General features: G+C 42.8%; 1 protein-coding gene across 1 annotated transcript in view; it reads right to left on the reverse strand.

Moving 5' to 3' along the window:
• Window positions 1-13,931, reverse strand: part of LOC145406409 (uncharacterized) — a 485,658-nt gene that overhangs the window by 192,290 nt on the left and 279,437 nt on the right. Inside the window, exon 2 of the mRNA XM_080277567.1 lies at window positions 8,859-9,079. Coding sequence (XP_080133693.1) covers window positions 8,859-9,079 — 221 coding nt within the window. The remainder of the gene's footprint in view (window positions 1-8,858; window positions 9,080-13,931) is intronic.

Raw genomic sequence — 13,931 nt, forward strand, 5'->3', positions numbered from 1 at the left:
GGGAGAAGGAGGAAGGTGAGAAGACAGGAAGAAATCAGTAGGATAGAAGTTGTGGAAGCAATGAAGAAAGGTAAATCGGGGAAAGTCCCAGGAATTGATGGAGTGTGTGGTGAAATGCTGAAGCATGGGGGAGAGATAGTAGTAGAATGGATGTGGAAGATGTGCAGATTGGCCTGGGAGGAAGGTAGAGTCCCGGAGGATTGGAAGTCAGGTATAATTATTCCCTTGTACAAAGGAAAAAGGGAAAAAGAAGTGTGTGGTAATCATAGAGGCATTTGTCTTCTTAGTATAATAGGAAAAGTGTATGGTAGGATAATTATAGACAGAGTTAGAGAAAGAACAGAGAAATTAGTTGGAGAGGAACAGGGAGGCTTTAGGAAGGGAAGAGGTTGTGTAGATCAGATATTCATTCTTAGATCTTTAGTGGAAAAGTTTCTAGAGAAGGGAAAGAAGTTGTATGCTGCTTTCATGGATTTGGAGAAATCATATGACAGAGTGGATAGACAAGGATTGTGGAAAGTGTTAAGAATATATGGAGTAGATGGGAAGTTGTTGAATGCTGTGAAGAGTATGTACGATGGTGCGAAGGCTGCAGAGCGTGAGAATGGTGAACTAAGTGAATTTTTCTCTTTGAAAGTTGGGATGAAACAGGGATGTGTCATGTCTCCATGGTTGTTCAATCTGTACATGGATGGGGTAATAAAAGAGGTATAAGGTAGGGTAGTGGATGTTGGAGTGGCCCTGGTGAGAGAGGATAGTATTCTGTTGTTTGCAGATGATACTGTGTTGTTGAGTGAAGACGAAGGGGAGCTGCAAGGCTTGGTGGATGAGTTTGGGAGAGTGTGTAAGAAACGGAATCTAAAGGTGAATGTAGGGAAGAGTAAAGTGATGGTCTTTGAGAGAGGTGAAGTCAGTGAATGTACAGCGAGGTTGGATGGTGAGGAATTGGAAAATGTGAGTATGTTTAAGTACTTGGGTAGTGTGATGAGTAAAGATGGAGGTTTGGAGGGTGAAGTGCTTGAAAGGGTACAGCAGGGAAGAAAGGTTGCTGGTTCTTTGAAAGCAGTGATAAGAAACAGGGAAGTGAGCATGGAAGTGAAAAAGTTACTACATGACAGTATTGTGATACCAACTCTAACGTACGGAAGTGAAGCTTGGACGTTGTTGGAAGGACACAAGTCAAGAGTGAGAGCAGTGGAAATGAGTTATTTAAGAGAAGCCTGTGGAGTCACATGGAGAGACAGGCTGACGAATGAGGATATAAAGAAGCGTTGTGGTGTGGATGTGAATGTGATAGGAAGCGTTATGAGGAACACACTCTGGTGGTTTGGCCATGTGGAGAGGATGGAGGGTGAAAGACTGACGAAGAGAGTGTATGTGAGTGAGGTGGAGGGGGGAAGAGGAAGGGGGAGGCCGAAGATGAGATGGAGGGATGGGGTGGAGAGGTATATGAGAGAGGGGGGTGTGAGTTGGGAGCAGGGCAGTGAAATGGCGGGGGACAGGTCGACTTGGAGGCGACTTGTTTGTGGCCACCCCAAACGGGATTGAGGCGTCTGGCAATAGACAGATAGAGATAGAAGTGTTATGCTCTTATATATATATATATATATATATATATATATATATATATATATATATATATATATATATATATATATATATTATGAGATACTGGGAACAATAGAGAGAGGAAGCGGTTCAAAGTACAGTGTTTTTGAAGTGAGGGTATGCGAAATGTTTGTGCTGTTCTGAAGGAAGGGGTGGCCGGCGGCTGTGTACTCGCATCACTATCCAGGGGAGCTAAAAATACACCTGCTCCATTTGCCTCGTCTCTACACTTCCTCTCCCGCCAGCTACCCCTCCACGCTCTCTTTTGCCGTTTTCTTTCCATACCATCTTTTTTCTTTTCCTCTCTGTTCTTTTCCATATTACAGTCTCTTCACTTTTTCTCCCCTCTTTCTTGCTGTCTTCTCTTCTTTTCCCTGTTTTCCACTCTTCCCTTCCTCACCACTTTTTCTTCTGTATCACTTTTAGTTATTTGTCAGGTCCTGTTCCATGTTTTCTTATCTTCTTTCTCTTCGTTTCCCGTTCCTCTTCTTTATGGCATTTTTCTCACTTTCATTCTTCCGTTTTTCAGTCAGTATATTCCTTTTCTCTCATCGCATGCGGAACACATTACCTTCCATATTTTCTTTCTATTCTCTTTATTCCTGTTACATATTTTTTCCATTTTGTTATTTTATTCTCTGTTTCCTTATTCTCTTTTTTTCTATCTACCCTTCCATCCTTTCTTCACTCTCCATCCAAATACTCTTTTGTTGGCTTCCCTTCTTTACATTCTCTTCTTATTTTGTTTGTTTTTCCTTTGGTCCAGATCTCTTTCCTTTTGTCTCCCTCTCCTGCTCTCGTTTTCCCGTAATAACAATCTTTCTTTTTTCCCTTACTCTGTTCTCTTTTCTTATTTTTTCCTGCTCTCAAGTTTTATACATATCTATATTTTCTTTCTCTTGTTTCCCATTTCAGTCTCTCTTCTGCACTCTCCTTCCCTGTACTCCTTTTATCGCCTTTCCTTCATTACCACATTCTTCTTTCTCTCCATTTCCCTTCTTTATCCTCTAGTTCTATATATTCAGTCTCTCTATGGTTATTTAAGCCATTCTCTCACTTGCCTTCTTTCAACTTTTTTTTCTCAGTTGCTTGTTCTTTGATTCTGTGCTTCCTATGCTATTCTTTCTCTGTCTCTTTCACTGTTTCTTTCAAACCTTTTCAATGTTTCATCACGCCCGACTCATCTCTCTCTCTCTCTCTCTCTCTCTCTCTCTCTCTCTCTCTCTCTCTCTCTCTCTCTCTCTCTCTCTCTCTCCATTCATTCTTACTTCTTCTCTTTCCTTCCATTTCCTCATTCCTCTTCCCGACTCTGCTCTTTCATACCCCCTCCTCTCCCTAGCTGTATTAAATTTTTCCAATCCTCTTGCACACAAACATTATATAAGCCTCTACATATTCGTTTTTATTCTTAACTCTCTCTTTCCCTCTCTCAAGATGATGGAGGGAGAATTATGTGGTGTGGTAAGGAGAGAGAGAGAGAGAGAGAGGGGGGGGGGCTCAGGAGGAAGGAGAGTTAAGATGATGGAAAGAGATAAATCTGAACATACTCAGAGAAAGAAGTATTGCAAGGAAAAAGAAACATGAAAACAGCGAATGAGAGAAAACTGAGGAAACAAGAAAAGGTGCGAATGGTTAGGAAAAAAAAACTGTGTGAAAGTGGAGAGGGATGAGAAGTGACAGCGAGGGAGGAAAAGGTATATTATGGAAGTAAGGACAAAAGTGAGGGATAAGGGAGGAAGTAAGGACGAAAGTGAGGGATAAGGGAGGAAGTAAGGACGAAAAAGAGGGATAAGGCAGGAAATAATAAAGACAAATAAGGCACGAAGTGAGAGCTTAGGCGGGAGGCCACAGGTGAGTAGGAAGGGTAACTGAGAAAGGTAAAATGGTTGAAGAGAACCGTGAAGTGTGAAGGGGAATGATCCTGTGAAGGAAGGCAGTGAGAAAGGCGAGAGGGTAAGCAAATAAGGAAAATGGGAGGGGTGAATGGGTGAACGGCGAATAGGTAGGAGAAGAAGTGGGTGAAAAATTACACGATAAATGAAGATAGTATGGAATGGCTTTTGTGAGAGGCTACATGGCTTACCGAACAGCCCCTGAACAATGTTATGTGAGGAGGTACTATACAACTTTCAGATGTTCCTACACCGCACTGTTTTCCTTTTTTCTGCGCTTCTGTTGCTTTGTAAAATGTGTGCCACTATATCATTGCATGTGAGACAGTGCTGCACGTGTACGAGGTCTGTTCAGAAACTATCCGACCTTAGCCTCTAAAAAATATATACATAGCTCATCTGTTGAGCTAGGACACTAATCCCCCTCAAAGTAGGCCCCTTCTGACTTGACACACGTAGCCCAGCTTTCTTTACACTGCCTGAAACATTTCCCAAAGTCGATTTTCGGTATCTCCTTCATGTGCCTCGTCGCACTGGTCGGGATCTTTTCTCTCGAATGAACTTTGTTCAAGACATGTTGGAGCGTGCAAATCACGATCCAGACTTTCTGAAGACTGTTATCACTGGAGACAGACTTGGGTGTACGGCCACGACCCAGAAACTAAAACACAGTCGTCTCATTGGAAGCACGCAGGGTCGCCTCAGACAAAAAAGAAACACGACAGGTCCGCAGCAAGGTGAAATGCACTTGCATGTTAACTTTTTTTTTTTTTTTTTTACTATCATGGTGTTAAGCATCACGAATAAGCACCATAAGGTCAGACTGTTATCAAACATTACTATCTTGACGTTATCCGTTGTCTTCATGTCGCAGTTTGACGGACCTTTGGAAAATGGCAAGTTGAAAGCTGCATCATGACAACGTCCCTGTTAGTGAAGCTCAACATCCCGCGGGTCCGGCAGGCTCCCTGCTCAACAGACATGGCTCAGTGCGACTTCTGGTTATTCCCCAAGCTCAAAACTTCGCTGAAGGGTTACCGATTTGAGATGAAAGACGAGATCATGACGAATGCGACGAAGGACCTGCAAGAGATACCGAAAGCCGACTTTGAAAAATGTTTCAGGCAGTGGAAAGAACGCTGGGCTACGTGTGTCTACTCAGCGGGGGCTTACTTTGAGGGGGATTAGTGTCCTAGCTCAACAGGTTAGCTTTTTTTTTTCTTTCTTTCTTTAAGAGCTTATAGTCGGATACTTTCTAGACAGACCTCATAACAGTACTACGCTGCGACACTACGTGACATTACATTGTGCAGTACTCACTGTAACAAAATGCTATGCAGTGACACCTACAATACTATGCGACGCATTAACGTTGTATGGCAAAAAACAATCATGTACTGTGAAACACTGTGTACCAATACTTTGGTGTGTGTGGCCGCTGTGTTATGCCATGCCGTGATACGAAGTTAACGTGTTAGACGGTATTCTATAAGATATGAAGCTTCACCACCATCAGGGTGTTGCGTGGTACTTTACAATAATAAACTGTTGCATGACTCCACTATGCTGTGACCGTTGTTTTGTGTTATAAGGCTGTATTCTATGACACTGAAGTATTGATCGAGCTATTCTGTTTCTCATTGTGTAATGCAGTGATACGCTATGTTATAAATGTTGACTGTTTCATAATGCAGTGGGCATAATCTGTGCCATTGCTGTATCCTGACGATGTATTACGCCTTATGACAGTTTGAGACGATTGGTAACTGTTCTAAACATATTTCGTATGATTCCATCACATAACACAATCACAGACCGACAAACTGTGCTGAGGAGAACCAGCACACCACACTACCCTACCAACATCACTGCCATCATCGCTTTCATTATATCGTTAAATCGTTCCCAGATCACCAGCCTATGTTTAGCCACCTGACAGAGTCCACGTAACTTAAAAGTGTTTACTTTCGCGCAGCTAGATGACTTTCTTTATCTCTGTCTTTCTATCTATCCATCTGTCTATCCAAAACGAGACGCCTTGATCCTGAGCAGCTGGTCGGAAAAATCCAAGCTTAACTCCCAGAGGTTCATATGAGGAACATAGTCATGCGGGCACTTCCGTATTTCCATACTCTCCTTATTCTCATCTATACATTTTTTTTTTTTAACTTCATACTCAGATAAAGTCTTACAATTTAATAAATCAAATTTTCTCATCTTTTGTTAAGCATAGCTTGATCGTTTTTTTTTTTTTTTTTTTTTTTTTTTCACTTCCAGTTCACAACGATCATGTCATTACTACATAACCACGCTCAGAGTTTGGACTGAGTAACTGACTTAGAGAGGAAGTGATGAAAATGGCATAGTATAGAAACAACGCAGTAAACTTTTGCAATGGCTAAAACATTTTCACGAATAACCCGAAATTATGTTAGCAAAAAGTTAGTGAAAGTGAAGGCTAAAGCGAGAGAGATCAAAGGTACTCAGCAACGGCACTAGCAGTTGGTAAAGTGAGCCGAGGCAGCGACTGAGTGAGAGGTGACAGGTGGAGAGGGCGAGTGGAAATGTTGCGGGTGATGCAGAACAACTTTGGTGTACAGGTCTCTGGGGCATATTATCTGCAAGTGCAAGTCAGGGTTATAGGCCAAGGGTCAAGAGCACAGGCACCTCTGTTACATGACTTGCCACTCATGCTTGCCACAGGGGAGGTCACGGGGGAAATTACACCTTAAATTATTATTAAGTTTACTTGAGGAGTCATGCACATTTTCTGCAGGCGATATTCCGGTTTCCAGCAACGGCATCCAGAAGGCAACAAACAAAGGAATTCTGTTGATTTCAATCAAATAACATTATACCACAAGCTTAAGGGACAAATCATTATCAGTAGTAACTACAGTATGTCCTTTTGGTCATTCCGTCTAGGATGGATTTAAGAACAAAAGAGTCCATTAATTACCATATTCACATTTGCCGCTTTTAAACAAATATATAATTATTAAAAACGAATCTGGTTGGATACTGCTGGTGCTAACCAGTCAGAGGCACCGTGTAATTTTTCAGGCACTGAGGAAAGATCTTGTCAAAGCCAACAAGCAAGGGTTGCTACCACAAAAACTTAAGAAGCGATATAAGCGCCCAGATAAAAGCGGTGAGAAGGTGTTATTTAGAGTGACTCCCCACGGTTACCATTATAAAGGAGCATTCAATAAGATAACTGTAGCAGGATAATCAGGGACTAATCATCCTGGTACATACGTCATCTCACACATGGATGAGGATACTACTGATGTAAGTGAAAAAGTAAACAATGTACTGGAAATGGCTGTAGGTGAGATGAGAGCCGAGACAGTGTGGCCGCATCGGGGTAGGGTGGTCAGAGAACCACAAGTGTCACACACTGGACGTCATCAGTACACGCCCCAGTACTGTACTGTATAGCCAACATTTTGTATGCCAGGTACCTCTTGACTGAATTACAAGATGGTAAGTTGTCTTTGCATTGAGCCTGATCTCAATGACACACCTCAACAAACAGACGCAGGCCTAGTAATTCAGTAGGAAATAAACGTGGGGGCAGATGCTACGAGGCGCTTTGCTGCGGTGCTCATCTCAGTGAGTTAGGCCTTTAAGCCTGTGGCAGGTTATTCACCCGATATCCTGGGATACAAGGCCATTACATCATCCGAGTTTGCACAGTCATATCTCCTAGATGATACCCTAGCTACTCATTTTAACTGTTGACCCATAAAGGGTGGATGGACACCTGAGTCAAGCGGCACCTGATGCTCGCACCAGGATTCGAACCCTGGCGCTAACAGTTTTAATCTGTGGGACTTGGGCACTAACAAGCCGGCAGATATGCACTCGGTGATGCTAACTACCCACCCAACAATACTGGAGGAGCACACCAAAATGCAGCAATAACCACAGTCTTTAGTGGACATGACATGTGTGCAGGTGCTTCTCATGCCCCTCTCCTCGTGCCATAATCTAAAGATATAATCACTGTATTCTCCGGAAAAAGTATCCTTGAAAATTAGTAGACTTTCTCACACATCTTTCTTACCACAGATTTCTGCACTTGCCAAATTAACAGTCTCTTTTTGCTAGTTATGCAAAAGAAAAGAATTATAAAAATACAGAGGAGAAAATTAAGAGGTAATAGGCAGAATCAATCACTGATTCCTCCATCCCAGGGCTGGATTTTATGTTACCTTCCGCCTAACGCCAACTGATTAAATTATTATCGGCTACTTGCCTCAAGAAATATCCCTCCGGCTATGAGGCTTAGAGAAGAATTACCAGCCAACTTCAAAAGCCCACGACAATTCAGCTGGGTGTCCATAGCCTACTGATATCTACCATTACAGACACACCATCACAGTCCCTCACCCCACACCAGCACTCCTACATTCTCACCCCCACGCCCTCATCCCCACAACCTGAGCCCCATACATTTAACATCTGGACACTATTGTTCCTCACCCCTTCATCCTCACCTACACAGCTTTACTCCCACACCCTTACCCCCACACTCTTTACCCCACATCCTTACCACCACACCACTCTTAAACCCTCATCCCCATATGCTTACTACCCACACCCTCACCCCACACCCCCACACCCTTACTCCCACACCCCCACACCCTTACTCCCACACCCTTACTTCCACACCCTTACCTCCACATGCTCTCTCCTACACCCTTTCTCCGCCACCCGTACTTCCACACCCTCACCCCCACATTCTCACCCCCTTTCCCTTACCTCCACAGCCTTACTCCCACACCCTTACCCTCACACCCATATCTCCACACTCCTGCCCCCATATCCTCCCCCCCCACCCTCTCCTCTTCACCCTCACTCCTGCACCCTAACCTCCACACTCTCATTCACACCCCCACCACTGTTCTACTCTGCCAAGAACACGTCTGCACTACCCTTCTCTCCCCTGCCATTACCTCTCTTCTGCTGTACTACTCTCATTTGCTTAGTCATCTCTCTTCCTTGAGTAAATATTTATAGTACTACCCAGGATTGTTTTATTTTTAGTATTTCGAGTAATATTTTCTAAGTTGACTTTATTTTTTTACTTGACTCACTCTTATTAAAAATGTCAGTACCCAGTCTTATATTCAGATGTTTTCTTGACCCAGGTTTATATTCAGGTGGTTTCTTGGCCCAGCCTTGTATTCCGGTGGTTTCATCAACACTAGAAAAAAATTAGAACAGAGAGAAGAGACATGTAATGCGCCAACCCTTTTATACCTAAGTGACCTAGTTTACGTTTCTGCTCTATAATTACTAGAATATAAATATCCCTATCCCTGTCGCCACCACCTGTGCAGCGCCACTGACCTGACGCGGTGGAAATGTCGGTGAAGGAGCCTCTGAAGGGTCCGGGTGAAGGCGTAGTTGTGCGGGAGTCTCCCCCAAACTCACTGGTGGGGACGGTCCCCACCGGCGTGGTGTCCCCGGAACCGAAGCGGCGTGGTGAGAGGGGCGAGCACTCCCCAATGCCGCGGCGGGGCGACAGAGGGGACACAGTGGGGGGCACCGTGAACGCCACCTCGCGGGACCTGGGGGCAGGCAGGAAAAGGGGGTTTACCTTACACGTACAGGGACATAATTTTAAGTATAGTCTTGCTGTTTCCAATGGATTTTCTCAACTTACAAAACGCTATCATGTTACAAGGGTTAATGAATGCTATATCTAACTCTTCCATTTCACAAAGTCTCATCTCAGTTGAATAACGTTGCCAAGAGACAAAGAAAAATAAACAAATAATGATTTCCCCGGGTATGAGGGGTAAAAGAGGCACATGATGACAAAGGAAGCTGTGGAATGATGATATTAAGCACATAAAACCTTGCATGCATTCGAACTTTGTATAAAGCATTATACTACGGTTATGAATTAACAAATTTAATTTAGCTTGAATGTTGTTCTAAAACACTCTCTGCAAATTATAATGCTATGGCAGTAAATTATGATAATCAGAAGCAATGTAGATGTATTTTAATGTTCTGTATCTAAATCAGTCTGTATGAAGCCCACATCAGGACTGAACCTTTTTCTTGGAAGGAAAATAATGATCAGAATCAATCCTTTGCTTTCTTGGACCAGGAAAGCAAATGATTTGGGCCTGACCACTAATCCTGGTCAAGCCCAAATTGAAAGGAGGTGTTTGTATTTAAAAAAAAATGCATGTGTAAGTGTTGTATTAGTTGTGTTTGTGTGTGTGTTAGTCTGTAAATATCATCCATATGAATCGGCAGGGTTTAAATGCATGTATAATACAAAGGGCATACTACCACCACTCACTATAAATATCCGCACCGGGTTAGACTACAAACACCAGACTCAGGACACATGAAGATCGGGAGAAATTCAGGCCACCATTTAACCCTCATGGTTTTGTTTTAAAACCATTCAATAATAAATAAATATTAACTGTTTTATTGACAACAGTTGGCCTGTATTGATGGCGACCAGTACGTAAATGATAAAGAACAGATTTAACCCTCTGCTTACAGGAGTCTCCTTCAGCGGAATGAAATTACTGTATCTGGCATTACAGCCATGATGATGATAAGTGTCAGTGTCGTCCTTGTACACAATGGGTTAATTACAGTGTGGGGGATGTATAAACTTTAGTGTCTTTACTTTCGTACAGTACATTGACCGTGTCAACTTTTGATAACAGTTACACTATGATGGATATTAAGATCTGTACATTTAACTGAGGCTCTTTGTGGAAAGATATAGATGTCATCTACTCTACAATGGCAGATCAACATTATGAATTAATTTCCTTTTTAAAGGAAACTTATATATCAGAAGACAGGTTAAGTCATACGGGATTCCTTAACCCGTCGTGTGCCAGTGCTGTTTTAAAATGGTCTGACATAATGCCACGGCCAGTGTCAGTGCCATTTTAAAGCAGTCTAAAATAAAAAACTCCACTGTGACCGCATTTTTCAAGATTCGCGGGTAAAAATTGGCAGGCATGTAAGGTAACTGTTCCTCTACCATCCCCCAGGCTGTCAAGGCCATACACTCACTCACTCCCCCCCTCACGCTCGCTCTGCCTCACTCCGCCTGTGTACCTCACCCAGTGCTGTACATCGTGAAGGCATTTTGTAAATATCATCATGTAAGTGTGGCGAGTGATGAGAAGGGTGGGTGGTGAACTGAATGAAAGGAAGGCAATGATTGATTATGTGTGTGTGGATGAAAGGATGCGAAGATGTGTAATGGATGCAAGAGCTTATAGAGGTTGGGGGAGTGGACTTTCTGACCACTACTTGGTGGTGGCCAGAATTAGGATTCAAGTAAGATTGAGGAATAGAAGAAGGGAAAGACGAGAGGAAGGAGTAGTTGCAAGGAGAGTGGAAAGGTTACAAGAGGATGAGAAAAAGGCAGAGTATAAGAGAGAAGTGGAGGAACGATTGGGCAAATATGAATTGGAGCAGATGGGAAACGTGGAAGGTGTGTGTAGGATATTTACAGAAGAAATATGTGCAGCATGTGATGTGGTGTGTGGAAGGAAGAGAAGACGGAGGGGGGTGCAAGGAACAGCGTCGTGGACTGAAGAGGTGAGACAGGCTGTGGCACAAAAGAAGAAAGCATACAATGAATCGATGAGAAATAGGGGCGTGGAAGAAGTTGAGAGGCGGAAGAGAGAGTTATATGTAGAAAGAAAGAGAGAGGTGAAAAGATTAGTAAGAGAGAGTAAGAAGAGAGTGGATGAGGAATTTGGAAGGAATTTGAGTGTAAAGTGGAGGGACTGTAAGAAAATGTTCTGGAAAGAGGTGAAAAGAGTAAGACAAGGTGGAAGTGAAGTTAGCAGGGGAGTGAAAGATAAAAATGGTAGATTACTAGTGGAGAAGGGAGAAAAAGTGAGCAGATGGAGAGAACACTTTAAGGAATTGTTGAACATAGAGGATGGAAGTAATGCGAGTATAAGTGGCTGGGGAATGGCTGGGAGAAGGAGGAAGGTGAGAAGACAGGAAGAAATCAGTAGGACAGAAGTTGTGGAAGCAATGAAGAAAGTTAAATCGGGGAAAGCTCCACGAATTGATGGAGTGTGTGACGAAATGCTGAAGCATGGGGGAGAGATAGTAGTAGAATGGATGTGGAAGGTGTGCAGATTGGCCTGGGAGGAATGTAGAGTCCCGGAGGATTGGAAGTCAGGTATAATTATTCCCTTGTACAAAGGAAAAGGGGAAAAAGAAGTGTGTGGTAATCATTGGGGCATTTGTCTTCTTAGTATAATAGGAAAAGTGTATGGTAGGATACTTATTGACAGAGTTAGAGAAAGAACAGAGAAATTAGTTGGAGAGGAACAGGGAGGCTTTAGGAAGGGAAGAGGTTGTGTAGATCAGATATTCATTCTTAGATCTTTAATGGAAAAGTTTCTAGAGAGTGGGAAAGAAGTTGTATGCGGCTTTCATGGATTTGGAGAAAGCATATGACGGGGTGGATAGACAAGGATTGTGGAAAGTATTAAGAATATATGGAGTAGATGGGAAGTTGTTGAATGCTGTGAAGAGTATGTACGATGGTGCGAAGGCTGCAGTGCGTGTGGATGGTGAACTAAGTGAATTTTTCTCTTTGAAAGTTGGGTTGAAACAGGGATGTGTCATGCCTCCATGGTTGTTCAATCTGTACATGGATGGGGTAATAAAAGAGGTACAAGGTAGGATAGTGGATGTTGGAGTGGCCCTGGTGAGAGAGGATAGTGTTTGGAAACTCCCTGTACTGTTGTTTGCAGATGATACTGTGTTGTTGAATGAAGATGAAGGGGAGCTGCAAGGCTTGGTGGATGAGTTTGGGAGAGTGTGTAAGAAACGAAATCTAAAGGTGAATGTTGGGAAGAGTAAAGTGATGGTCTTTGAGAGAGGTGAAGTCAGTGAATGTACAGCGAGGTTGGATGGTGAGGAATTGGAAAATGTGAGTACGTTTAAGTACTTGGGTAGTGTGATGAGTAAGGATGGAGGTTTGGAGGGTGAAGTGCTTGAAAGGGTACAGCAGGGAAGAAAGGTTGCTGGTTCTTTGAAAGCAGTGATAAGAAACAGGGAAGTGAGCATGGAAGTGAAAAAGTTACTACATGACAGTATTGTGATACCAACTCTAACGAATGGAAGTGAAACTTGGACATTGTTGGAAGGACACAAGTCAAGAGTGAGAGCAGTGGAAATGAGTTATTTAAAAGGAGTCTGTGGAGTCACATGGAGAGACAGGCTGACGAATGAGGATATAAAGAAGCGTTGTGGTGTGGATGTGGATGTGATAGGAAGCGTTATGAGGAACACACTGAGGTGGTTTGGCCATGTGGAGAGAATGGAGGGTGAAAGACTGACGAAGAGAGTGTATGTGAGTGAGGTGGAGGGGGGAAGAGGGAGGGGGAGGCCGAGGATGAGATGGAGGGATGGGGTGGAGAGGTATATGAGAGAGGGGGGTGTGAGTTGGGAGCAGGGCAGTGAAAAGGCGGGGGACAGGGCGACTTGGAGGCGATTTGTTTGTGGCCACCCCAAACGGGATTGAGGCGTCTGGCAATAGATAGATAGATAGTAAGTTGTAAATATTCTCTTGTAAGTGTAAGGACTATATATTGAAGTCAAGTTGTAAATACCTTCTTGTAAATGCCAGGACTGTACGTAATGAAGTCAGGTTGTACCTATCTTCAAGTAAGTGTAAGATAATGCATTCACAATGAGAAAGACATGCAAATTGTGATAGATGCTGAAGTAATATGTGACCAGAAGAGTGTACTGAACATTGCTATACCTTCCCAGCATAAATACCTGAATATACCTTACATAGAAAATGGCTTTCTCTCACGTATGTGGTGAGCATGAGAGAGAAGCTATACCTGTACATGAGTATGCAGGACTCAATAAAACTAATTTTCGAGACTCGGTGAGCATTTTAATGGCGAAATTCGTTGTTTCCACATCAAAATCTGTCATTTTAGCCAAAAAAAAAAAAAAAAAAAGTCGAAAAATGGCCGGCACTGGGGTGACCCAGAGGGCTAAAAATAGCCAGCACGCGGCGGGGTAATGAGGGATATGAGGTCTGCTGCCTGATATTCTGAAGTCTTTCATTTAAAAATGAAAAGCTTAGTATGTTTGGAAGAAAGATCCTCCTTCTGGAATGAAGATAAGTCTGATTATAATAATTTTCACAGTAGTGAAAATAACTATTGGTTGCACCATAATTTTTAAAAATAAATACATACACAAAAACTTATTTATATGGAAACAAAACTCTAGACTTGTATCTGGAGGTGCTGAATAACCTGACGTACATTTTAAACTAGTGCTTGCCAGCAACAATTTCCGGGACTAACTAATAGCCTGTCCATCACAAAGTGTTTGCAAATACCATACCGTTATTGAGCCCACAATGACCAGTTCTAACCATAA

This window comes from Coenobita brevimanus, chromosome 70 (assembly GCF_032717465.1).
Source record: "Coenobita brevimanus isolate Jiangsu-jjx chromosome 70, ASM3271746v2, whole genome shotgun sequence".
Taxonomy (NCBI): Eukaryota; Metazoa; Arthropoda; class Malacostraca; order Decapoda; family Coenobitidae; genus Coenobita; species Coenobita brevimanus.